At 40.7% G+C, this 27,552-nt stretch overlaps 1 protein-coding gene across 3 annotated transcripts in view; it reads right to left on the reverse strand.

Annotated features, from left to right (window-relative positions):
* Nucleotides 1-27,552, reverse strand: part of sdccag8 (SHH signaling and ciliogenesis regulator sdccag8) — a 409,652-nt gene that overhangs the window by 322,129 nt on the left and 59,971 nt on the right. For all 3 annotated transcript variants that reach the window (XM_072264841.1, XM_072264844.1, XM_072264843.1), the window contains exons 9-10: nucleotides 12,379-12,517; nucleotides 6,221-6,373 (exon numbers count right to left, since the gene is read on the reverse strand). In XM_072264841.1, coding sequence (XP_072120942.1) covers nucleotides 6,221-6,373; nucleotides 12,379-12,517 — 292 coding nt within the window. The remainder of the gene's footprint in view (nucleotides 1-6,220; nucleotides 6,374-12,378; nucleotides 12,518-27,552) is intronic.

Below are 27,552 nucleotides of genomic sequence, written 5' to 3' on the forward strand. Positions count from 1 at the left end.
TGGTTTGTTTTTATTTTCACAAGTTACAGTCTGTGGAAAATAATGCTAAGGACACCATTGAGGAATGTATTGGAGGGGTCTGGTCCACAATGACAACTTAAAAATACAAAAGATACTTCAAAAAAGAACAATGTTGACAGCTCTGAGACACAAGAAAAAAATCATTAATTATACAAAGGCTAGGATTTCTTAAGTTAATAGCCTGAATACCAGTGAAAGCATCATGTGGGTAAGACGGACACCATGGCAGCATAGCAATTAGTGCAATGCTATTACAGCTGGGGTGTTCCAGAGTTCAGAGTTCATTTCCAGCACTGTTCTGTAAGGAGTCTCTGTGCACCTTCCCCATAGAATGTGTGCATTTTCTCTGTGTCTTCCAGTTTCCTCCCACAGTCCGCAGCGTACTGGGTAGGTTAATTGGTCATTGTAAACTGTCCCGCGATTATGTTAGGGTTAATCGGATTTGTCAGGGGTTGCTGGGATGGCATAGTTCGATGTGCCGAAAAGGCCTACTCCACACTGTATCGCTAAATAAATAAATACAATACATAATAAATGGCACCACCAAACAACAGTGACATGTTGCAGACAGCTCACAAAACTACAAAGATACTCTCCTTCTTAACTGCAATCGAGTGCAGCCTGCAATTTCCTTTTTAAGGATGTACTTTTGAGCGGACTAAACAATCTGGCATTTCTGCGGTCTCTCGAGAATTCGGTGAACTAGAGTCCCGAGAGTGAGGCCATTGCTAGGGTTGTACGCTACAGCAATGCCTCAGGGCATAAGTCAAACTCAATGGTTGCTTCCAATACTCCAGGCTGACTAGAAAATCGAGCAAGATTCAAATCATCGAGGATGAGAATGGACAGGTGCTCAGCACCATTGCCCTGCACTTGACTGGTCTCCATCTCTTCTCACTACCACCATCATGCCACACTGACAGGTTTGAGAGCAGTTGTTGCCCTGCAGCTATCAGGCTCCTGGTCGGGTTTCACCCCTCTCAGCTCTGAACGGGCTCTGCAGCTGTGGATTCACTTTCAGGAACTCTGCAGTTTTTGTTCTATGTGTTTTTGTTTACATTTTAGAAAACTATTTGCATAATTTTATCAAGGTGCTTCAGCGCTGAACTAGCTCAGCAGCTGTGGACTCACATTCAGGGATTCTCCAGTTAATATTCAGTGAGATATTTGCTTGCTTTTATATTGTTTGCAAATTTGTTCTTTTTTCCCCCCACATACTCGATGTTTGACGGTCTTTTGTTGTGTGAGTTTTTTTTAAATGGTTCTATTGTGTTTTTTTGTTTTGAGGCTGCCTGCAAGAAGATGAATCTCTTTGTTGTATACAGTATATATACACTTAGATAACTCTGGACAACAATTTTTTTTGGAAGTGTTGCTACCTCAGAAATTTTCTTTTTGTTTATGATAGACAGCCTGAAGCTGAACACAAATATAATTTCAGATTACTTGTATCATGTAGGAATGTGGAGAATCAAAAAATTAAATTTATTGAATATAATATAATTGAATATAATTGCATAAAGGTGCTAATGCTTTGCAATAGTTCACCTAAGCTAAAAATGTTTTGTTGATGATTTTCATTTGTACTCAGTGTCTGAGGCTTCTCACTTAAGTGTCCATCAATAATCAGCCAGCACTGATGGATTCCAGTTGCTCTGATAGTTTTTCCATGACCGCAATGTCCTGGTGAAACCTTTCACCGTGCTCATTACGGACAGCATCAAGATTTGCAGTGAAGACGTCTAACTGGAAGTGCAAAAGATGAATCTTTTCTGACATGTTGCATTTCATGGTTTTGTATGCTTGAAGCATGTTGTCAACCAGCTGTACATAGTTTGGTGCTCTGTAGTTGCCAAGAAAATTTTCAACAATATCCTTGAATGCCTTCCATACAATTTGCTTCTGTCCCACTAGAAGTTCTTTGAATTGCCTGTCATCGATGGCCTGTTTGATTTGTGGACCAATCTTTCCTTAATCTTGGCTTCAGTTATTCTGGGAAACATCTATTCAAATATCGACATCCTTTACGGAAAGTTATAGAGTTTCTAAAACCTGTGGTGCCATGCAGCATCCGTCCTGCCTAAGCATACACAGGCATGCCTGGACAAGTTAGAAAACCTTTCAGCTTACATTGTGGGTAACATTTTAACTGACTTGAATTATGAATTGAATTTACAAATATAAATGATTTTTAAAACTGGTGCTTAATAGGGAAATTTCATTGTGATTATCATGATCAGCAGCCCAAAATCCATAGGATACATCCAGAAGTATTCAGGAAGCAAAATCCTTGTTATCCAATATAATAAATGTACTTTGCACTTCGTATGTGTTCAATATTCCTTCTCTACTACTGTAGTGGAAACATTAAAGTATATATTATCCACACAGTGCAACGTCAAAGCCAAAACAGCAACAAAACTGACTTATTTTTTTTGAAGAGTAATAAATTAATTTGAGGTGATATTTAATTTTATAACATCTTGTAAATTGAACAAATGCTATACTGATCATTGTACATCAATAAATATCTTATTTCTCCAGCAGATGACACCACAGTACAGTTACAACTAAATTTAGGGGGTATCAGCCAGAAAATAGTCAGTGCAATAAAAACTGGATGTTTGTCAACAAACGGATTTTGGAATAAGCACCTTAAAAGCTGAACAAACATTTGTAGTGTGAGAAGAAAACAGATGTATCTCATGCATCAGACTTGATCTTTCATATTATATATTCTCTTTCCTTAATATTTTGATTTCATTGATTAATACAAGGATTAGTAAAATGAATGGTGCTTTATAATCCTGTTTCTCCAGGGTTGTCAGATTGTCTTCAGCATCATATTTAAATAAAAGACAGCATTTGGATATGAGCTGATATGTTTCAAATAACACTTGTCACAAACATGCCAAATAATGACTATTTCTGTCAAAAGCAATCAGGTCTGCCATTACCAATTTGCTTAGTGTGACCATTGACCAGAAACCCAACTGGATCAGCCACTTAAATACAGTAGCTATAAGGGCTGGGTGTCCTGCAGTAAGCCACTGACCTCTGACACCCCAGGCTTTTAGAAAGTAATTAGGAAGAGAAAGGAGAAAGATGGAATATTTACAGAATCAGTTGGACACAGGTAGTTCATAAAAATGAGCAGCGTGGGATACAGGAACTATAAGTTTGGTGGCAGTGGATGGGAAGTCTTCAGAGTTGATGATGTAGGAGACAACGACCTAATGGTCCTGAGTGGGGTTTATCAGCTTCCTGGAAGAAAGCAACTATTATGGAGCTTGATGCCATCCAAGACAAGGCAAACTCTTATTTTCAGACAGTGATCTCCCAATTTCAGATACTGTACTCCAGAAAAGAGAAAAGTCATTCCAGCATTCATGTTGTCAAGTCCCTTCAACACTTGAGTGTAAAGGTTCATTCTGCTTTTTCATTCTTTCCAAATAAAAAAAATCCCCATCCCAGAAATAAACTTGCTCACCTCCTGTCACAAGCTGGTCCTTTTGCTAGGGAGACACAAAGTGTATGTAATACTCCAGATGTGGAGTTCTCGATCTCACTTCATTCACTTAGAATGAGACATCTTTACTCAACTGCAAAAGCATTTGAGCACTCAATGCATACATTATATTTGCTTTTTTGAATTTATACTGCACTCTAACTTGCAGTATTTCATACCAAGGCCCCAATGACCACAGACATCTTTCAAACTCTCAATATTTAGAAACTTATTCTGCCTTTCTGCCAAAATGGATGACTGTACATTTTTTCATATTATATTTTATCTGTCATGTCTTCACACATTTCCTTAGCCTACCTATATCCCTCTGAAACATCTCCTCACAAGGCACACTACCAGCAAACATTGTATCAACAAACCTGGATACATTAACGTGGCCCTTTCACCCAAATCATCAATACAGTCATGACACTTGGGGTTGATAGGAACCTGGCTGCAATACATCGATGTAGTCATAAAGGCGGCAAGACAGTGGCTATACTTTATTAGGCGTTTTGAAGAGATTTGGCATGTCAACAAATACACTCAAAAACTCCTATAGTTGTACTGTGGAGAGCATTCTGACAGGCTGCATCACTGTCTGGTATGGAGGGATACTGCTCAGGACCGAAAGAAGCTGCAGAAGGTTGTAAGTCTAGTCAGCTCCATCTTGGGCACTAGCCTACAAAGTGCCCAGGGCATCTTAAGGGAGCAGTGTCTCAGAAAGGCAGCGTCCATCATTAAGGACCTCCAGCACCCAGAGCATGCCCTTTTCTCACTGTTACCATCAGGTAGGAGATACAGAAACCTGAAGGCACACACTCAGCGATTCAGGAACAGCTTCTTCCCCTCTGCCATCCGATTCCTGAATGGACATTGAATCTTTGGACACTACCTCACTCTTTTTTTTAAAATATACAGTATTTCTGTTTTTTGCACATTTTTAATAGTCTATTTAATATATGTAACTGATTTACTTGTTTATTTATTATGTTTTATTTTATTATTATTAATTTTTTTCTCTCTCTGCTAGATATGCATTGCATTGAACTGCTGCTGCTAAGTAAACAAATTTCACGTCACATGCTGGTGATAATAAACCTGATTCTGATTCCTACTTGGAATTGGATAGCCCACAGATGGAGAGTATTCTGCATGGAGGTCAGTGACTAGTGATGTTCATAGGGATTTGGTCTGGGACTCCTGCTCTTTGTGACTTACATAAATGACTTGGATGAGGAAGCAGAGAAGGGTGGTTTAGTAAATTTGCGGATGATTGTGTGGCTAAGTACAGCTCCAACACCATATACAAGTTCGCTAATGACACCACTGTTGTGGGCCAAATCAAAGGTGATAATGAATCAGCATACAGGAGGGAGATTGAAAGTTTGGCTGAGTGGTGTCATAACAACAACTTCTCAATGTTAACAAGACCAAAGAACTGATTATAGACTTCAGAAGAGGGAAACCAAAGGTCCATGAACCAGTACTCATTGAAAGATCAGAGAAGGAGAAGGTTAGTAACCTTACATTCCTGGGTGTCATTATCTCAGGGCACCTGTGCTGAACACATCATATAAATGTAATTGCCAAGGAAGCACAGCAGTGCCACTACTTCCTTTGGAGTCTGCAGAGATTCAGCATGACATCAAAAACCTTGACAAACTTCGATAAATGTGTGGTGGAAAGTGTGTTGATTGGCTGCATTATGGCCTGGTATGGGAACACCGATGTCTTTGAGCGGAAAATCCTACAAAAGGTAGCGGATTCGGCTCAGTACATCATGGGTAAAGCCCTCCCAACCACTAATGAAAACTACATGAAATGTTGCTGTAGAAAAGCAGCACCTACCATCAAAGATCCTCACCACCCAGGCAATGCTCTTTTCTTACTGCTGCCATCAGGCAGAAGGTACAGGTGCCCCAGGACTTCCACAATCAGATTCATGAACAGTTACTACCTCTCAACCAGAGGATAACTACATTCAATCTATTTCTGGTGTTCCCATAACCAATTATCTCACTATAAGGACTATTTATCTTGTTATTTCATGCTCTCATTGCTATTTATTTATATTTGTATTTGCACTTTCACAGTTTGTTGTTCATTGATCCTGTTTACAGTTACTGTTCTATAGATTTGCTGAGTATGTCCACAGGGGGAAAAAAATCTCAGGCTTGTATGTGGTGACATGCAAATACTCTGATAATAAATTTTACTTTGAACTCTTTCTGATACAAAGATTGAAGGTGTTGTGGATAGTATAGAATGTTGTCGTAGGCTACAACAGCACAAATAGTAAGCATCCTCATTGCTGTGCTTCTAAGCTACAGGAGTTTGCAGCAAGAACAAAGCTTATCCCTTGACACAACACCACTTTAGTTGGTGATAATATAAACTGGTGTCAATAAAATTGCTGTGAAGTAAATCCCATTCATCAGCCATCACCCCCACCTACTGGACATAGTTGAAATAGCACCTTGCAATATTTTGCAAGGTTATTGATTTGCATGTAATTAAATTCCACATTTCCCATTATTTCACTTTCTGCTAGTGAAATAAAACTTGTTCATGGACTATAATATCAAAAAAAAGGTGAGGATTTTAGTGAGGATTTATGAAGGTGGGAGAATCATGCATCCAGCTAATCATGGTTTATGAATATTAAGTAGTAGCATTTGCCTTTCATACCTTTGATGCCAACTCTTCTCTCTCTTTCCTCATTTCTTCCTGTACAGCTTTCTTGGCAATGGCGATTTTTTCTTGCTGGTAAGCTAGTTCCCTTTCTAGCCCCTCTTTCTGGCGCATCAGCTCGCTCTTCAGCTGCTCACAGTGGACCACAGCCTAAAGAAAAAGAAAAGCAAGCTGCGGTTTGAAGCTAAACAGAACATGACAAGCTAATAGATTATCGCATAGCTCTTTGGTTTGGGAATAGAGCCAGACTGCAGAGTCATGAGAGGTCCAATCTGTAAATGGTCTCGAGTTCCCAAAACACTGAACCGTTAAATTTACAGCCTTGTTTCTATGTTTAAAAAAATGTTTGTAAAGTGACGCCAGGTAGGTTGGCACATGATGTACTTTCTGTACTCCATGGAAACAGCTTCACATGTACCATAAAAGATAATTTTACCTTGGGAAAGAAACATTTTGTCTGTCATATACGTTAGCATTTCTCAATAAGACATTGGAGACGTTACATTGATAAATACTGCCCTTGACTAATTCTGAAATAATATTTTGGGACAACTGAAAAATAGTCAGCTATTGCGATTACAGCTGTATTTTAAAAGCAGTTCAAAATGCACAAAACCACCTTCACTTTAAGAATTGTGCGTGAAATCATACAGAACTTAACATTGAACTAAAATTGTGCTCATAATAATGGAAGCCTGTGTCAGAAGGTAGTCAAGGCAGTCTATATATAATTAATGTGGCATGAAACAGGCCATTTGGCTCATCGATCTTATTCTACCCTTTTTCTTAAGGATACGCCAGATCTACTTTCACTCCTCTCAAATCTTTTAATGTTAGGGTGATGGTTAGCTTAATGTTATTACAGCGCCAATGACCTGGGTTCAATTTCTGTCACTGTCTGTGAGAAGTTTGTACGTTCTCTCTGTGATCACGTGGGCTTCCTCTGAGTGCTCTGGTTTCCTCCCACACTCCAAAGAAGTACGTGTTAGTTGGTCAAATGGGTGTAATCGCACAGCATGGGCTCATTGGGCCAGAAGGACCTGTTACTGTTATCTGAAATTAACCAATAGCTTATTGAAGTGATAACAATGCTAAATGGACTGAGGGGGAAATGAAGCCAAGGGTTCCTAACAGAATATTTGAAGTGCAAATGCTTTAAACCATACAATGTATGTATTTATTTTCTTTACATGAGCTAAAAGCTCAAAGCAAAGTCTCATGCATGTCTTCCTTACAAATGATATGCTAAATTGGTAAACAGATCATTGCTCATACAAGACATTCAACAGAACCTGCATGGACAAAAATATAAATAACTCAATATATAAGTTTGCTGATGACACAACAATTGTAGGCCGTATCTCGGGTAATGATGAGTTTGAGTACAGAGAGGAAATTAAGAGCCTGGTGGCATGGTGCAAAGACAATAACCTATCCCTCAACGTCAGCAAGACGGAGGAGTTGGTTGTTGACTTCAGAAGGAGTAACGGACCGCACGACCCAATTTACATCGGTGCTGCGCAAGTGGAAGAGGTCAAAAGCTTTAAGTTCCTCAGGGTCAATATCACAAATGACCTGACTTGGTCCAACCAAGCAGAGTTAACTGCCAAGAAGGCCCACCAATGCCTTTACTTCCTAAGAAAACTAAAGAAATTTGGCCTGTCCTCTAAAATCCTCACTAATTTTTATAGATGCACCGTAGAAAGCATTCTTCTAGGGTGCATCACAACCTGGTATGAAAGTTGTCCTGTCCAAGACTGAAAGAAGCTGCAGAAGATTGTGAACACGGCGCAGCACATCACACAAACCAATCTTCTGTCCTTGGACTCACTTTACACTGCACACTATTGGAGCAATGCTGCCAGGATAATCAAGGACACGACCCACCCAACCAACACACTTTTCGTCCCTCTTCCCTCCAGGAGAAGGCTCAGGAGCTTGAAGACTCATACGGCCAGATTTGGGAACAGCTTCTTTCCAACTGTGATAAGACTGCTGAATGGATCCTGACCCGGATCTGGGCCGTACCCTCCAAATATCCAGACCTGCCTCTCGGTTTTTTTTGCACCACCTTAGTTTCCATTTGCTATTTATGATTTATAATTAAAATTTTTAATGTTTAATCATTTTTACTATTTTTAATATTTAATATTTGTAATCCAGGGAGTGGAAAGCACAGAATCAAATATCGCTGTGATGATTGTACGTTCTACTATCAATTGTTTGGCAACAATAAAGTATAAAGTACAAAGTATCATTGACATCAAAATTTGATGAATTAAGTAAATCTGGAATAAGCTTGTACAAATGGGTAGCACGGTAGCGTAGTGGCTAGCGTGATGCTATTACAGTGCCAGCGACCTGAGTTCAATTTCAGTGTTAGAAGTTTGTACACTTTACTAGTGACCACGCTGGTTTTCTCAGGGTGCTTTAGTTGCCTCCCACATTCCAAAGACATATGGCTTAGGAAGTTAGTTGAGTATAATTGGGCAGTGTGGGCTCATTGGGCTGGAAAGGCCAGTTACATTGTGTATCTCTAAATAGAAAAAAATTAAAGAAAATAATGGTAGCCAAGTTTTTTTAAAAAAAGTCCATCTGCTTCACTAATGTTCTTTATGGGACTATATATAACCTCATTACTTTCAAGACACAAAAGTATGATCAATTCATAGTTGCCTTCTAAAATGACACAGCAAAACCACACCAGAAAAATGAGAAATAAAACCATATGGACCACCTGGCAAGACCGAAAAGCTGGAGAACTAGTTGTAACAAAGTTATAAGCAGCTCATTTATTTCCATAAAAGTTTAACTTGTGCCCTGCCTGTCTCTCACAGACATATAATAGTAGGAGTACAGAAATAAGACCTTCAGCCCAACAACAAGTATCTAACTATACTGATCCAACTTATCAGCATTTGGTCCTTCTGTACCTTGGTGATTCAAGCACTCATACAGTGGGTGGTGGTCGGAGATTCCAAACATGCACTGGGTGAAAAAAAATCTTTCCTCAGATCCCCTCTAAACCTCTCACCTCTTACCCTAAACCTATGCCCAAAACTACCTTTGTTATGAAGTAAAGATTCCTATTATCTATGTTATCTGTGCACCCCATAATTTGGTATATCTCTATCAGGTTCTCCATCAGCCTCCTCTGTTTCAAGGAAAACAAACCCATCTTATGCAACTTCATATCTGAAATGCACTAGCCCTTGCAACAGAATGGTGAATCTCCTCTGCCCATCGTGCAGTGTAATCATGTCCTTCCTTTGTTATGATGACCAGAACTTCACCAACTCCAGTGTGGCCTAATTAAAGTTGTATTGTTATCTGAAGACACAAGAGACTGCAGATGCTGAAATCTGAAGCAACACACCAAGCACTGGAGACCTCCGTATCTTGTGTCATTGCTTCCCTGCTTTTATATTCTATGTCCTAACTGATGAGAGCAAGTATTTCCAACTCCACCTGCCCCTCCCCCCACACTCCATCCCTGTCATGCTTATACTGCTTTTTCAAAAAAAAAAGTAGCATTATCACTCTGCCATTTTCAGGGATCTTTGGATACTCAAGTGCATCTAACTTTCAATGGTCCCAAAGACCCAACCATTTACTGAGATTGCATAACTTCACACTTGAGGATTAAATTTCATTTGCTGTTGCTTTGTTCACTTTACCAAATGATCAAGATAACTCTTCCTCACAATGAACACTACTACCAATTTTTGTGTCATCTGCAAACTTGCTAAACTTCTGTACCTTCTGACCGATAGTAGCTGTGAAAAGATAGCATATCCTAATAGTTAATGTATATAAGAAATGGTTAGGGTCCTAGCACTGACATTGCAGGGCACGTTCTAAATCATAAAACCAACTCTCCTTCATCTTCCTCTGCTTCTTATTACCAAGCAAATTTGGAGGAAGCTTGCCAACTTGCCCAGCATCCTGTAAGGTCTAACCTTTTGGACCAATCTCCCCTATGGGAAGCTGTCAAGGGTCATACTGAAGTCCATGGAAATGACATCAACCACTCTGCCTGCCTTCATCAAAGCTTTTTCTTACCACCTTGAAAAATACAATGTTAGTCAGACAAGATCTCTGCCCAGCAAAATCACACTGATCATCTGTGTGTGATTAATTGCTGTCAACTGTAGATCAATTCTGTCTCTCAGAATTTTTCCCAGTAACTTCCCTAACACTGACATTACAATCCAAGACCTATACCACCAAGGGAACACCAGCAAGTACACCTAACATAGGATTCGCAGAGGTGTTTTCTCACATTAATCTCGGACCTCCAGTACTGGAGCTTACACGTTTTCTCTATTACTACCTGGGTTTCCTCTGGCTCCCTGCTTTCATCCCACATTCCAAAGACACGTACGTTCAAAGGTTAATTGTTACTGGTGTGTTGATGACAGGTAGAGTCTGGGAGTGTTGATCAGTGCAGGGTTGGTGCAGATGCATGATGGACTTGGGTTGTTGGGCCTGTTTCTATAGCTGAAAAGCAACAAGCTGCAAATGCTGGAGACTTGAAAGAAGAAAATCACAATCAGGTTTACTATCACTGACATATATTGTGAAGCTAGCTGTTTTGTGGCAGCAGTACATTGCAATACATTAAAAATATTACTGTTAAGTTACGATAGATAAATAAATAAATAAATAGTGCAAAAGAAGAAAAGTGACGTAGCGTTCATGGGTCATTCAGAATTCTGATGGTGGAGGGGAAGAAAGTGTTGCTGAAACTTTTGAGCGTGTGTCTTCAGGCTCATGTGCTTCCTCCCTGAATGTGGTAATGAGAAGGCAACGTGCCCCGGGTGGTGCCGATCCTCAATGATAGATGCTGACATCTTGAGGCACTGCCTTTTGAGGAGGTCCTTGGTGGCGAGAAGGGTTGTGCCCATAATGGAGCAGGGTGAGTCTACAACCCCTTGTAGCCTCTTGTGATGTTGCACATGAGAACCTTCATACCAGGTGTTGATGCAACCAGTTAGAATGCACTCCACTGTACCTCTGTAGAAATTTGTTCGTCCTCGGTGACATATCAAATCTCCTCAAACTCCTAATGAAACAGAGCTGCATTGATGCAGTAGACCCAGCAGTACTTGTGGCTTTTCATCAGAACAAGTTGCGTTGGAAATTGACCTGCCGGATTTCGACCCAGCAGTGAAGGAACAAGGATGTTTCTCCAAATCAGTACGAGGTGCAACTTGGAACAAACCAACAGAAGAGAGTGAAACAAGAGACTGCAGATGCTGAGATTTGGAGCAATAAACAATCTACTGGATGAATTAGCGGGCCAAACAGGACTTCAACCCAGAACATCAACAATTCCTGTTCGATCCACTGGGTTCCTCCAGCAGACCATTTATTGTCACAGATGGTAATGTTCCCTTGTGCCTACTGATCTCATTAATGGATTTACAAGGTGCTCATGGGACAGCATGGGCAGGTAATTTTGTAGCCATTTCAGATGTAGCAACCATGCACCACTGGTAGAGGAATATATGTTTAGGTCGAATGGATCAACCTAATCAATAGTACTGCAGTTCAAGAAAGTAGATGACATTTATTTATGCAAAGACAATTGGAGATAAATACTAAATGCTTGCAGTACCAGAAACATGAACATCTGATGAATGAATAATAAGGAAATAATTTGCACAAAGCAAGTATAATAAATTGCACTGAGAAAATGTTAAAATCACCTGTTGCTAGGTGACACTAGTCAAATCTGAGATTATGAGGCTCTCTATGAATGTGGTATTCTCTGTTGACAGTCCAAAGGAGCAGATTACTTATCTCAATGAGTATTGTACTCTGATTTGTCATCTGCAGAGCTACATACATGTAAAAATTGAGGGACTAATCATTATATAAACATGCAGATCACTTGCATTAGAGGCTTTAATAGACTGCAGTTTTGTTTTGAAAGCATTTTCACACTTTGTGATTCCAAAACTGATCAGCATTTACAAGTTTCCGTCAAAGTAATTTGCCAGTTAACACCACCTCCTTTCAGGTATTTGAACACAGTAAGACATGTTACCGAGAAAAGTTGTTTTTGTTGTTATCTGCAAGAAGTCCATGTCTCTATCCCTCACAGAGGAGGACAGCATGACCCAGTTGGTCAACATGCTTTTATTTATTACCTGTATTTTCTCCAAATTAGCTTCTTCTGCTATCTCTGTAGACCGTTTCACCTGCTGATATGCAGAATTTTCCCTGGCCTGCATTTCAGAAAGAGAGCTTCGCATATTTGACAGCATGCACATCAGTTCATCTCTTTCCCTGCACAAAAGAAAATTAAATCAACAATTAAAGTATAATTTGCAACTAAGTATTATTGTAAGAGGCACTCAAAGTACAAAAACAATTTTCTGTTTGGTTAGGAAACAAATACGTCTTTGCAAATACAATACAGTCATAATTATTATTTCTGGAAATAAGGGTAGACCGTGTCTCCATTTGACAAACTGGTATTGAAATATGGGAAGTCAGATGGTTTCAGGCTCGTTAGAGTTTTCACAAGGAACTGCATACCATGTTTAAAAACTAGATTTCCAGAAATCCTTCAATAAGTTCCAGTATGAAAAGTTTCTCCGTATCATTTAATTTCAGCTGTTTCTCAGAATCAGGAAGCAGCTGGAATTCACTGGCCTGGATTTTGCCAACAGTACACCACAGAGGTGTGACTCACATTCAGGACACGTGAATAACCCCAGAATCATTTAACCTAACGGCCAAGCTGCTTTGGACTTCTGCTAAACTTCCCAAAGAATGAGCAGGATTTTGATGAGCTATCCCAATGCTTATCCTGAGGTATCTATTCCAATTCCATGCTTTGTTAAAAGTCCGACTAGTTCAATTGAATGGGGAAGGAAGGTAAGAATTTAAATTATATTTTAATTAACCCTTTCCAGTTCACTTATCACTCAAATCAGTCCACTGATGATGCTATAGCCTCTGGACTCCACAGTCCTGTCCCACCCGAAAAATGGTGCCTAATATGCCCAGATCCTGTTTATTGACCAGCTCAGCATTTACTATGCCCATCCCTCAGAAGCTGCTGGATAAACTGTTTTTGTTGGGTTTTGACACCTCTCTCTAAAACTGGATCTTAGATTTCTTGATAGAAAGACCAATCAGTCCATGCTGGCAGCAAGATCTCTCGCTCCATCGTGCTGAGCACCAGTGGCTGCCAACAACCCCCCCCCCCCCCCGGGCTGTGTGCGCTGCTTGCTGCTGATGCATGACTGCACTGCTAGATCCAGTTCAAATCATCAAGGTCGCTGATGGCACAATGGTTGGCCTCATCAACGATAATGAGATAGTGGACAGAGATGAGGTAATGCGGTTGGTGGAATGGTGTGACCACAACAACTTGAGCCAATGTGGACAAGACCAAAGAGAACTTTAGGAAGGTGCAGGCTAGCCACTCCACACTGCACATAAATGGTTCCTCCGTGAAGAGAGTTAGGAGCACCAAATTTCTGGCAGTACACATAATGGACGATATCACCTGATGCCTCAACACCACTTCCTTAGTCAAAAAAGCACAGCAGTGTCTCCAATTCCTGAGGATATTCAGGCGAGCAAATGAGCAAGAATCACCACCCCTCTAACACCATTCTAACCATCTTTTTTTTAAAACAGGAGCAGCATTCTGATCAACTGCATAACCATCTGGTATGGGAATTGCAGGGCATCTGATCACAAGGCCCTACAAAAGATTACGAGGACTGCTGAGAGAATCGTTGGGAATTCCTTTCCACCCATCCCGGATATTTATCAGGAGGGCTGCATACGCAGGGATCTTACTATTGTCAATAATCTATCCCATCTGTCCAACAATCTCTTTGACCCACCTACCATCAGGCAGCAAGTATTGTAGCATTAGATCAAAGACTGCTAGGATAGGAAACAGCTTCTCCCCCCCCAGGCCCCGAGAATACTGAACTCTCTGCCACCACCCTGGTCTCATTGCTTGTGAAGCGCCAATAGCATTCTGCTATTTACAATAAATTAACTTATGTTGTAAATGCACCTGACTTGTTAATTTATTTGTGGTGATATTACTTTGTGTTGTGTGTGAATTATACAGTTGTGCAGCTTGGTTTGGTGGAATGCTGTTTGGTTTGGTGGAATGCTGTTTCGTTTGGTGGTGTACAGGTATATAGTTGAATGACAGCTCATTTGAACTTGACATTTCACTATGATAGTATCTCGTGGAATGACTTATTTATTTAACACCTTGGCTGTAAAATTGGTGGAAGTACTTCACCAGAGACCTTCAGAAAATCAAAGAAAAAGATTGAGGACTGGTGTGTGTTTTAATTTACCCTTGCTGAAGTCCACAATGAGGGATCAGCAGTTGAAAGTGTGAGTAGTTTCAAGTTAACCCTAACTCTGTAACACCTCAGAGGATCTATTCTGATGCCAACACACCGATGAAATCATGAAGGTTGCATAAGGGAGGAGATTCAGCAGAGTCTCTTTCAAATTTCTAGATGTGAAATGGTGAGCATTCTGACTGATTGTATCACAACTTAATACAGAAGCACGAATGCACAGGCCTGTAATAGGCTGCAGACAGATACAAACTCGGTCAGTTCCATCGTAGGCACAAGCCTTACCACCATTAACAATACCTTCAATAGGAGGTGCCTGAAGATGGCATTCATCACTAAAGATATTTACCATTTGGACATGCCCTCTTCAAATTACTACCATAAGGGATGAGGTTCAGAAGCCATAAGGCTCACAGTCAATAATTCAGAAACTGTTCCTTCCCCTCTGTCAGATTTTGGAATGATTTATGAATCCTTGACCAATATTCAGGAATTCATCTTCTAATCTGAATAAATATGCCATAGTCGTCACCACTTCATCAAGGCCTGTGTGGATGAGTGTGTGCCTTTGAGAACATACTGGGAGAACCCAAATCAAAAGATGTGGATGAACCAGTAGTCTGCTGAGGAGTAGAACAGCGGCATTCAAGACTGGTGAGCCAGAACTCTACAAGAAGTACAGGTAAGATCTCCAAAAGGCTACTTTAAGAACAATAAAACAATTCTGATCGAAGCTATAGAAGGAATCAGATGCATGCCAGCTCTGGCAGGATTTGCAGGCCATTACTTCCTGCAAAGTAAAACATAACATCATGAATGGCTGCGATGCTTTACTCCCAGATGAGCTCAAAGCTTTTTATGCACACTTAAAAAGCAAATAAAACTACACCTGTACGAATCCCTGTAGCATCAGGTGACCTTGCAATCTGTCTCAGAAGATATTTCAAAAAGTTTCAACCCTTTCAAGGTGCTAGGCCCTGATGGTGTACCTGGTAGAGCAATAAAAATCTGTGCAAACTATCTAGTAGGAGTGTTCAAAGATATCTTCAAACTTGCGCTGCTGCAATGCGAGGTTCCCACCTATTTGAAAAGTGCAACAACCGTACCAGCACCCAGGAGCATGGTGAGCTGTCTCAGTGACCATCACCCAATTACACTCACATCTACTGTGAAGTGCTTTGAGAGGCTGGTCATGGCCAGATTCAACTCATACCCAAGCAGGGGCCTGGACCCTCTGCAATTTGCCTATTGTCACATGAGGTTTAGAGCACATGCAATCTCACTGGCTCTTCACTCTCCATCTGGACAATAGCAATACTAGCTCAGCGTTCAACATAATCATACCCTCAGTTCTAATTTACGAGCTCAAAGACCTGGGCCTCTGTACCTCCCTCCTCAATTGGATCCTCAACTTCCTCACCAAGAAACCTCAGTCAATGCAGATCAAAAATAACATCTTCTCACTGACAATCAACACTAGCACACCTCAAAGTTGCATGCTTAGCCCACAGTTCTACTCTCTCTACACCCACAGCTATGTGGCTAGGTACAGCTCAGACACTACCTATAAGTTTGCCGATGAAACAACTATTGTTGGCAGAATTTCAGATGGCGTTGAGGTGATGCACAGGAGCGAGGTACTAGTTGAGCAGTATTGCAACAAAAAGCTTGCACTCAACATAAGTAAGACCAAGGAATTGATTGTGGAATTCAGGGAGAAGTAGCCGAAGGAACACGCACCTGCCTTCATCAAGTGATCAGCAGTGAAAAAGGTGAACTGTTTCAATTTCCTGGGCTTCGACATCTCTGAAGATCTATCCTGGCACCAACATATTGATACAATTACAAAGGCAGCAGATCGGCTATATTTCATTAGGAGTTTGAGGACACTTGGTATGTCACCAACGACAACAGCGAATCCCTACAGGTGTACCGTGGAGAGAATTCTAACTGGTTGCATCACTGTATCGTATGGAGGCGCCACTGCACAGGATCAAAAAAGATTGCAGGAAGTTGTAAACTCAGCCAGCTCTATCATGGGCACTAGCCTCCCCAGCATTGAGGACATCTTCAAAAGGTGATGCCTCAAGGTGGCATCGTTCATGGAAAGACACCCGTCACCCAGGACATGCCCTCTTCTCATTGCTACCACCGAGGTGGCACAGGAGCCCGAAGATGCTCAAAGTTTCAGGAACAAATTCTTGCCCTCCACCATCAGAGTTCTGAATGCACATGAACACTACCTCGCTATTTTTCCCACTCTTTATGAACTACTATAAATACATATACACACATATACATATATTGTATACATATACATACACATATACACACACACACTTCTTGTAATTTATAGATTTCATTATGTCTTGTAATGTACTGCTGCCGGAAAACAACAAATTTCACGACATATGTTGGTGATACTAAATCCTATTCTTAATCTGATATATTTGTACTAATAGCCTTTCCCACCAGGGGGAGATGTATGAAATGGGTTACTTCATTCTTAAATACAAACTGTGACACAATTACAGATGGGTACTGCGTGGAAGGAAGCAGTTCAGCCTACATAGACTGTAAGCATGAGCAATCCAACTAGTCCCACTTCCTGTTTTTCTCCCCATAGTCTTTCAAATATTTTCCTTTCACGTACTTTTACAATTACCTTTTTGATTGAATCCGCCTTAATTTCTGCTGGCAGTATGGAGTTTAACCAATTACAACACAAAAGAGACACTTCACTTTGTCATTTAGACTATCATTCATACCCTCTCATTTGTGATGCTTTCACCAATAAGTTTTCCCTTATCTGCTTTTTGTACGTTTGTACATCATTCTTGATTTTAAACTCTGATTCTCTCAGTTAATTATTGACCGAAGTCAATTGAGATGAAATTAAAGCATTTAAAATCAAGAATGATTGACAAAATAGAGGACAGAGAGAATAATTTTCTTTTGTGTGACTACTCTAAAGCATATGATACAATTTCCCAAAATTGATTTCAGTCCCATTTGGCTTGGAACCAAATCTAGCAAAGCTTCCTTCGGCATTGTGCCTGAAGAGTGCTGGTCAAGAAAATTATCTGGAACACAGTTTAGAAATCCTGACTTCTCTTTGCTACTTATATTATTACTCTCACAGATAGACTGTCATAACACTGTTATAACCTTTTGCAAGTTCAGTTACTTCCCCGCAACTTACTCCTCCATGCCCCACTAGATGGCACTTAGAGAACACTCCCAATAAGATACCATCTTACCATCTCAACTGTTTCTTAATTCCAACCAGATACATTCTGTCCTTGACTGCTCCAAGACATCTCCCCTTAATTCATACCACCATCCACCAGTGTCCTTTGGCTTTTCATCCTCTCCCACCTTTCCTGAGTACTTTTATTGAGGTATATTTAGTACTCAATAGTGCGATCTGCTGAATTAATATAAACTCTTTGAACAAAGGATATCTGTTGCCAATCACAATGGAAATCTCTTTATTTATTTAGTGATACAGCATGGAACAGACCCTTCTGGCCCAACAAACTGTGCCACACAGCAACCCACCTATTTAATACTAGTCTAATCACAGGACAATTTACAATGACCAATTAACCTACTAATCAGAGTGTCTTTGGAAGATGGGAGGAAACCAGAGCACCCAGACAAAATCCCAGACAGTCACGGGGATAACATAAAAACGCTAGAATTGAACTCCAAACTCCGACTCCCCAAGCTGTAATAATGTGCTAACTGCTACACTACCGCGGCAACTCTCAAAGGCAGACAACTGAGCTACTGGTCTTGATATTTTATTATTAAATCTAAATATGAATATCCATAGTTCCTCATTTTGGGGATAATCAGTCCCCTAAATGAGGAACTTACTTTTCCCACAGTAGGCATCCTGCTATTCCCATAAAGTGCTACTTGAACCAGTATAACATAGGCAACAGGTCAGACATTAAAGTCACCCTTTTGCAGCTTGAATACACCTTAATCACAACTTTAGCTGACCACCCTTATTGCAGCAGGGAATTTTTGTTGAATTTTAAACAGCAGCTGAAAATGATAGCTACCAGTTTAGTTCTGATTGGAGAAGTGTGCCAGGACAATTTTACACTGGAGTAACCAGATGTCGGTGTGAGAACAAATATTCATATGTTTGCTAGTAAAATACAAACTAATAAGAGACTTGTTTTTAAAGATATGCTTTCAGCTGTTCAAACAATCAAAAATACCAATGTGACTTAGGTAACATGTAGGCCAGAATATATATGCCATATCCCCATAAAAACTTTGGACACTGCTTGAAGTGTTTAATTTTAGCTCGAAATTTATATCCTGGATCAAACTATTATATCATTCTCCTGTGGCCTCGGTCCGTACTAACTCTCTAAGCTCACTTTTTTTCCCCTCTTTTTCGAGGTACTCGACAAGGTTGTCCTCTTAGTCCTTTATTATTTGATATTGCACTAGAACCTCTTGCAATTGCCATTCGAGAATCTTCAAATATTACTGGGATAACTCGGGGCTTAAAGTCCCATAAAATATCACTCTATGCTGATGGCTTACTTTTATATATTTCTAATCCTCAAAAATCCATCCCTGCTGTTTTAGAGTTATTAGCACAATTTAGTCTCTTTTCAGGTTATAAATTAAATCTCAGTAACAGTGAACTTTTCCCGATTAATAAACAACTTCCCTTATATCATAACTTTCTGTTTAAATTGATTAATAATTATTTTTCATATCTTGGGATTAAAATTACTTGTAAACACAAAGATTTATTTAAGATTAACTTTTTACCCTTAATTGACCATATTATTCAACTTTCATCTAAATGGTTTCCTTTATATTTAACTTTGATTGGTCGTATTAATGCAGTTAAGATGTTTTTTCTGCCAAAATTTTTATATATATTTCAGGCATTACCGATTTTTGTTCCAAAATCTTTTTTTGATAAAGTTGACTCAAAAATTTCTTCATTTATTTGGCAAAATAAAAACCCGAGACTGGGTAAAATACATTTACAGAAAGCTAAGAGAGATGGAGGCATAGCATTACCTAACTTTAGATTCTATTATTGGGCAATTAATATTCGACATATGAAATTTTGGTTACTTGACCGGGATATACTATCCATTCCTAAATGGGTAGCATTGGAATTACAATCTGTTCAGGGATATACACTTGGCTCTATTTTAGGTTCCTCTCTTCCTTTTGATTTGAAACGCCTCAAACAGGTATCTAACCCAATAGTTAAATATACCTTACGTATTTGGTTTCAATTCCGAAAATTTTTTGATCTTAACCAATTTGGGCTAGCAATTCCTATTTTAGGTAACATATTTTTCCTCCCTCTTTTACGGATCGTGCTTTTCAAATTTGGAAGACTAAGAGTATTTCACGGTTTTTGGATTTATTTTTAGATGGTTCCCTTATGTCTTTTGAACAATTATCTAATAAATATAACTTATCAAGAATACATTTTTTTAGATATCTACAAGTTAGAAATTTCCTAAGTACTATACTTTCTTCCTTTCCAATGCTTCCTACTACATACATTTTAGATACTATAATTAACCTTAATCCATGTCAGAAAGGTGCATCGGCTATGATTTATAATATTATTATGAAACTTAGGAAAGCTCCATTTGATAAGATTAGGGTAGATTGGGAACAGGAATTGGGTTCTATCATTTCCGTGGATGACTGGGGGCAGATTTTACAATTAGCCAATACTTCCTCTATCTGTGCTAAACATTCCCTAATTCAATTTAAAGTTGTTCATAGAGCACATATGTCCAAAGATAAATTAGCTCGCTTTTATTCTCATATTAATCCTTTTTGTGATAGATGTCCGGGGCAGATAGCCTCTTTAACTCATATGTTTTGGTCTTGTCCTACTCTGGAAACTTTTTAGAGAGACATTTTTAATATTATCTCAAAAGTATTGAATATAGATATCTCTCCTCACCCTATTACTGCTATCTTTGGATTACCTAAAATTTCCAGTAATCTTTCTCCTTCAGCCCGTAGAATGATTGCATTTCTTACTTTAATGGCGAAAAGATGTATCTTACAACATTGGAAAGAGCTTAATGCTCCAACCACCTTTTTTTGGTTCTCTCAGACGATATTATGCTTGAATTTGGAGAAAATTAGAAGCAATCTTTATGATTCCTCACTTAAATTTGAACAGACCTGGAGATCTTTTATTCAATATTTTCATTTAATGTAATTTTTTTTTCTTCTCTTTTTTGCTCCATATTTATATACCCTTCTTGTTTTTTTTTACTGTTTTTAATGGAGGTCGGGTTTGAGGACGTGATTTTAAGTTAACTCTATTTGGTTCCAGGTTAGCCCATTGCTTTGCTTTGCTTTTAGTTTAGTTGCACGGTGGGTTTTTTTGGGGTTTTTTTTTTCCCCTTTTCTCTATTGATATATATATATATATAAATTAGTATACTATTATGTTACCTTAGTATGTTATGTTTAAATTACATTGTTTGTATCACTTTTTTTTCTGTATTAATATCTCCTGTAATTTTATTATATTCTAACAGTGTATTAGTACCTATATGGCTTACCTTTTTGTATACTTATTCAATAAAAAGATTTAAAAAGAAAGAAAGAAAACTTTGGACACGAGATTCTACAGATGCTGGAAAATGTGGAGCAAAACACACAGACCTTCCCCAATGTTCCAATGAAGGGTTTTGGCCTGAAAAGCTCTCTGTTCAGATGCTGCCTGTCTTGCTCAGTTCCCCCAACATTCGATATGTGTTACCCATGGAATTTTCATTAGTTTATTTACTCAGAACTTTAGAATTTAGAATTTTTGCCATGAAAACTAATCAAAAAGCATTTATTGTGATTTAGGATAAAACTTGGTTGAATGGAAAATAGTTGAGGGGGATAAAGAGGGGTTTTAATTATGACCAAATCTCAGAAAATGGGAAAACGCAATTGCTGAACACAGGCAGGTAGGAATCAGAATCAGATCATGTTTAATAACACTGGTATACGTTGTGAAATTTGTTGTCTAATGGCAGCAGTAAATTGCAATACGTTATAATAATAAACTCTAAATTAAGATCAGTTACAATGACAAAATAATATCTTTTAAAAGAATTAAATTAACTACAAAATAATCTACAGATGCTGTTGTCAAAGGAACATGCACAATGTGCTGGAGGAACTCAGCAGGTCAGTCAGCATCAGTTGAAAAGATTAGTCGACGTTTCGGGCCGAAACCCTTCGTCAGGACTGAAGGAAGAACTTTGGGGAGGGTTTGAAGAATGCTGGTAGTTGAAAAAAACAGTAATTTGAAAGACAAAGGGGTGGGGGAGGGGAAGCAGGGAGGTGATTGGCAGGAGAACAATGTGCAGTAGTAGGAGGCGGAACTATGAGGGTGATCAATGATGCCCTCACCCGCATCTCCTCCATTTCCCACACTTCAGCCCTCACCCCATCTTCCTGCCACCACAACAGGGACAGAGTTCCCCTTGTCCTCACTTACCACCCCACCAGCCTCCGGATCCAGCACATTATCCTCCGCAACTTCCGCCACCTTCAACAGGACCTCACCACTCACATCTTTCCCTCTCTACTCCTCTCCACTTTCCGCAGGGATCGATCCCTCCGCGACTCACTTATCCCCACGTCCATCCCCACGGATCTCCCACCCGGCACTTATCCCTGTAAGCGTAAGTGCTACACCTGTCCCTACACCTCCTCTCTTGCCACCATTCAGGGCCCCAAACAGTCCTTCCAGGTGAGGCAACACTTCACTTGCGAATCTGTTGGGGTCATCTACTGCATCCGGTGCTCCCGGTGCGGCCTCCTCTACATCAGTGAAACCTGACTCAGATTGGGGGACTGCTTCATCGAGCACCTCCACTCCGTCCGCCACAACAGACAGGATCTCTCGGTAGCCACCCACTTCAACTCTGCTTCCCACTCCCATTCAGATATCTCCATACATGGCCTCCTCTACTGCCATGATGAGGCTAAACTCAGGTTGGAGAAGCAACACCTCATATACCGTCTAGGTAGTCTCCAGCCCCTTGGTATGAACATAGAATTCTCCAACTTCCGGTAGTTCCCTCCCCCTCTCTTCCTCTATCCCTATTTCACATCACCTCCCTCATAGTTCCGCCTCCTTCTACTACTACGCATTGTTCTCCTGCCAATCACCTCCCTGCTTCCCCTCCCCCACCCCTTTGTCTTTCAAATTACTGTTTTTTTCAACTACCAGCATTCTTCAAACCCTCCCCAAAGTTCTTCCTTCAGTCCTGACGAAGGGTTTCGGCCCGAAACTTCGACTAATCTTTTCAACTGATGCTGACTGACCTGCTGAGTTCCTCCAGCGCATTGTGAATTAAATTAACTAGTTAGTGCTGAAAAAGACATTGAAGTAGTGTACAAAAGTTCATTGTCCATACAGAAATCTGACAGTGGAGGGAAAGAAGCTATTCCTAAAGCATTGAGTGTGTGTCTTCAGGCTCTTGTACCTCTTCCTTGATTGTAACAATGGGAAGAGAGTATGCCTTGAGTGATGGCAACTCATAATGATGGATTCAGCTTTTTTAAGGATGTCCTCAATGCTGGGGAGGCTAGTGCCCATGATGGAGCTGGATGAGTTTGCGACTTTCAGCAGCTTCTTCTGATCCTGTGCAGTCACCCCTCCATACCTGACGGTGATGCAACCAGTTAGAATGCTCTCCATGATACATCTGAAAAAATCTGCGAGAGTCCCCTCAGACTCCTGATGAAATGTAGCTGATGACATGCCTTCTTTGTAATTGCATCAATAGGTTGGGCCCAGGATATATCCTCAGAGAACTGACACACGGGAACTTGAAACTGCTCACCCTTTCCACTTCTGACCCCTCAATGAGGACTGGTGTGTGTTCCCTCAACATTCCCTTCCTGAAGTTGAGAATCAATTCCTTCGTCTTACTGACATTGAGCGAAAGGTTATTGCTGCAACACCACTGAACCAGCTGATCTATCTCACTTCTGCACACCTCCTTGTCACCATCTGAAATTCTGCCAACAATAGTCGTGTCATCAGCAAATCTACAGATGCTGTTTGACCTTGTTAGCCACACATTTGTGGGTGTAGAGAGAGAACAGTGGGCTAAGCGCGTATCCTTGAGGTGCACCAGTGTTGATTGTGAGCGAGGAGGGAATGTTATTTCTGATTTGCACAGACTGTGGTCTCCCGACGAGGAAGTCATGGATCCAGCTGCACAGGGAGGTACAGAGGCCCAGATTTTGTTTACTAAAACTGAGGGCAAATTGTGTTGAACATCAAGCTGTAATCATTAAACAGCAGCCTGATATAGGTATTGCTGTTGTCCAGAAACCATAGAAATGGTAAATGACCTTAATTGCAAGAGAGCTTGAGAGCAGAAGTAAGTGGCCTGATCTATTAGGAGAGCTTGGTTAGGTTAGGCCTATGGGCACTAAGAATGTTACAGAAATCCATAAAATTCTAACTGGACTAGACAGACTACACATCTTCCCAATGGCTGGACAGTCAAACTCAGGACATAGGGTGTGCCATTTGGAGCTGTGATCAGGCGATTGTTTCGCCTAGAAAGTGGTTTTTCTGTGGAATTCTCTACCAGAGTAGGAAGTGGGAGGGAGGCAAGGGTAAGTCATTAAATATATTCAAGGAGGAAGTAGATACATTTTTTGATGACTAACAGCTCAAGAGACCTCAGGAGAAGGCAGGAGTGGGTTGGGGAAGCAGCTAACCAACCCTGTTTGACTGATGAGCAGCCTAGAAGAGCAAAAGTCTACTCCTCCTCCTGTATTCCTTCTTTCTAAATAAACGAGAAACAAAAACCATAAGGAAGGCACTGTATGAATACATGTTTTTGCTTGCAATTATAAACCTTACAATTGGGTAAAGCTGACAATTGTAAACTCACAGAATCGGATTAGAAGGAATTAAATCATCCATTTACATTTAATCCAATTCATTTAGTAACAAAATTAGGGAAGTTGAAAATGCAAAAATAGCAGCCAGCAGAGCCACAGCCTTACGGCATGGAAGACCCACGTTCAGTACTGACCTCGTGTCTGTTATGTGTGGGAGTTCGTTCTCCCTGTGGTTGCATGGGTTTCCGCCAGGTGTTCCAGGTTCCAGCAACATCCCAAAGGCCTGCTGGGACATTTATTGGCCATAGTATGTAGGTGAGTGGTAGAATCTGAAAAGAGTTCATGGGAACGTGGGGACTATGACAAGAATAAAGTAAGATTAGCCTAAGTGCATGGCCAACGGTCAGTGCAGACTCAATGGGCCAAACAGCCCGTTTCAGTGCTGTCTAATAATTCCGTGATGCTAATAATTCAAGCAAGTAACCTAAAAAAAAATTATATTGTTTGTATGAAGATGCTAAGTCTTTGAACAAACATGTTCAGATCCTATGAGATTTCTTGTTCTACAAAATTTACTTGGAAAGGTACCTAAATTTCTGTTTAAAAGTATCATTTTATGTCAGAGATAATCTGGGTAATCTGGTGAAATTTGTTGTTTTCTGGCGGCAGTACAGTGCAAGACATAAAATGGCTACAAGTCGTAAAATTAAATAAATAGTGCAAAAGATGAACGATGAGGTAATATTCATACGATTATGGACCATTCAGAAATCTGATGTCTGAGGGAAAGAAGCTGTTTTTAAAACATTGAATATGGGTCTTCAACTCCAGTAGCAGCTCCTCAATGGAAGGAAATCAAAAACAGCATGATGGATGCTGCGCTTGATGTATCGCCATTTGAAGATGCTCCCGAAGGCAAGGATGTTTGCGTCTGTGATAGAACTGGCCGAGTCTACAACCCTTTGCAGTCTCTTACGATCATGAATTGAACCTTCCACACCAGGCTGTGATGCAACCAATCAGAATGCTCTTCAACATACGTCTGTAGAAATTTGCAAGTCTTTGGTCATAGGCCAGATATCCTCAAACACCTAATGAAGTAGAGCTGGCAAGCCTTTGTGCCTGTATCAGAGTATTGGGCCTAGGATAGACCTTTTGCGATGTTGATGCCCAGGAACTTGAAGCTGCTCATCCTTTCCACCACTGACTCCTCAATGAGGACTGGTGTGTGTTCTCCCAATTCCCCCTCACATGGCCTTGCTGACATTGAGAGTGAAGCTGCTGTTGCAACACCACTCGACCAGCAAGAATTGGATAGCAATAGTTATGGAAACATGGTTTGCACGATTGCCCCTACCTTCCATACACCTGTACTCAACCAGTAAGACAAATAAATCTAATGGCAGTATTGACAGAAAGATGGCTTGTATGTTAACCTGAAGTGTTGTAAATATTGCTAAAGGTACCCGTTCCAGTTACCAACCAATCAATACTGGTGCCAATTTCCCATGAATTCAAAACCACTTCTCCTACACCAATCCTTGAACCACCCTATGTCAATTTGCATATGGCTCAAGTAGTAATCCAGAGATTACTAACCTTTTTGGTTCTGCTTTTCAATTTAGTCCCTATGTGCTCAAATTCCCCCAGCAGAACCTCTTTCCTCATTCTACCACATGAATCATGACAAATGGATCTTTCCTCTCCCACTGCAAATTCCTCTGCAGGTCATATAAGATGTCCTGAACCTGGGTACCAGGTAGGCAACCCAGGCTTCAGGACACTCTATCCTCCTTACTCACAGTCACTCTCTCTTGTCCCTGACCACAGACTGAATTTGAGGCAGCTAATCTAATGGGTGTGACTACCTCCTGAAACAGAAAATCCAGGTAACTCCCCCCCCTCCTGATGTGCTGCAGTGTTTGAAGCTCAGATTGCAGGTCATCAACTTTGAGCCTGAGTTCCTCGAGCAGCCAACACTTGCTGCAGATGTGGTCATCAGGAACCACAATGGAGTCCACCATCCCCCACATCATACAGCTACAGCACATCACCTGATCCGGTATTAGATTAGATTAGATTATAAGGACACTCAGTCCTCGTTTATTGTCATTTAGAAATGCATGCATTAAGAAATGATACAATGTTCCTCCAGAGTGATATCACAAAAAAGGACAAACCAAAGACTAAAACTGACAAGACCACATAATCATAACATATAGTTACAGCAGTGCAAAGCAATACCATAATTTGATAAAGAGCACACCATGGGCAAGGTAAAAAAAAAAAAGGCTCAAAGTTCCGATCGACTCCCGATAGTCCCGATAGCAGGTGGCAAAAGGGAGAAACTCTCTCTGCCATAAACCTCCAGGCGCCAACAACCGCCGATGCATTGGAAGCACCCGACCACAGCCGACTCTGAGTCTGTCCGAAAACTTCGAGCCTCCGACCAGCCCCTCCGATACAGCCTCCCAAGCACCATCCTCTGCCGAGCGCTTCGACCCTGCCCCGGTCGCCGAGCAACAAGCAAAGCTGAGGACTAGGGGCCTTCTCCTCCGGAGATTCTGGATCACACAGTAGCAGCGGCAGCGAAGAAGGCATTTCAAAAGTTTCTCCAGATGTTCCTCCGTGCTCTCACGTCCATCTCCATCAAATCAGGATTGTGCACAGGACCCTACTTGACAAATTACAGATAGCATTCAACGGAGTGGCCGCTGGGCGCTGCGTCGTGCCGCCATCTTCTCCTCCTCCTGGAGTAGGCATCATCCCTACTTTATTTAATTAGCTGTAACTTAGTGACTACCACTACAAAAGCCATACCTGCTGCTTACCTGTGCCTCTTCGCCGAAGCCTCTTGATCCAAAGCCTCAAGTTCCCACTCCTACACCAGTCCCCTCACACAAGGGCCGCTCTGCTTTGACCCTGCTTTACTTCTATTTGCTCCCTGTTAATGAATGGCAGTCAATTGGTCCACTGCTAATGCGATGAGCCCTGCGAAACGCTCCTTTTTTAAACTCTTCTCCCCAACCTGTGCAAAGCTCTCTCTCTTTGAATAGATTGGTCCGCTGCTAATGCGCCAAGCCC

This window comes from Mobula birostris, chromosome 8 (genome assembly GCF_030028105.1).
Source record: "Mobula birostris isolate sMobBir1 chromosome 8, sMobBir1.hap1, whole genome shotgun sequence".
Classification (NCBI taxonomy): Eukaryota; Metazoa; Chordata; class Chondrichthyes; order Myliobatiformes; family Myliobatidae; genus Mobula; species Mobula birostris.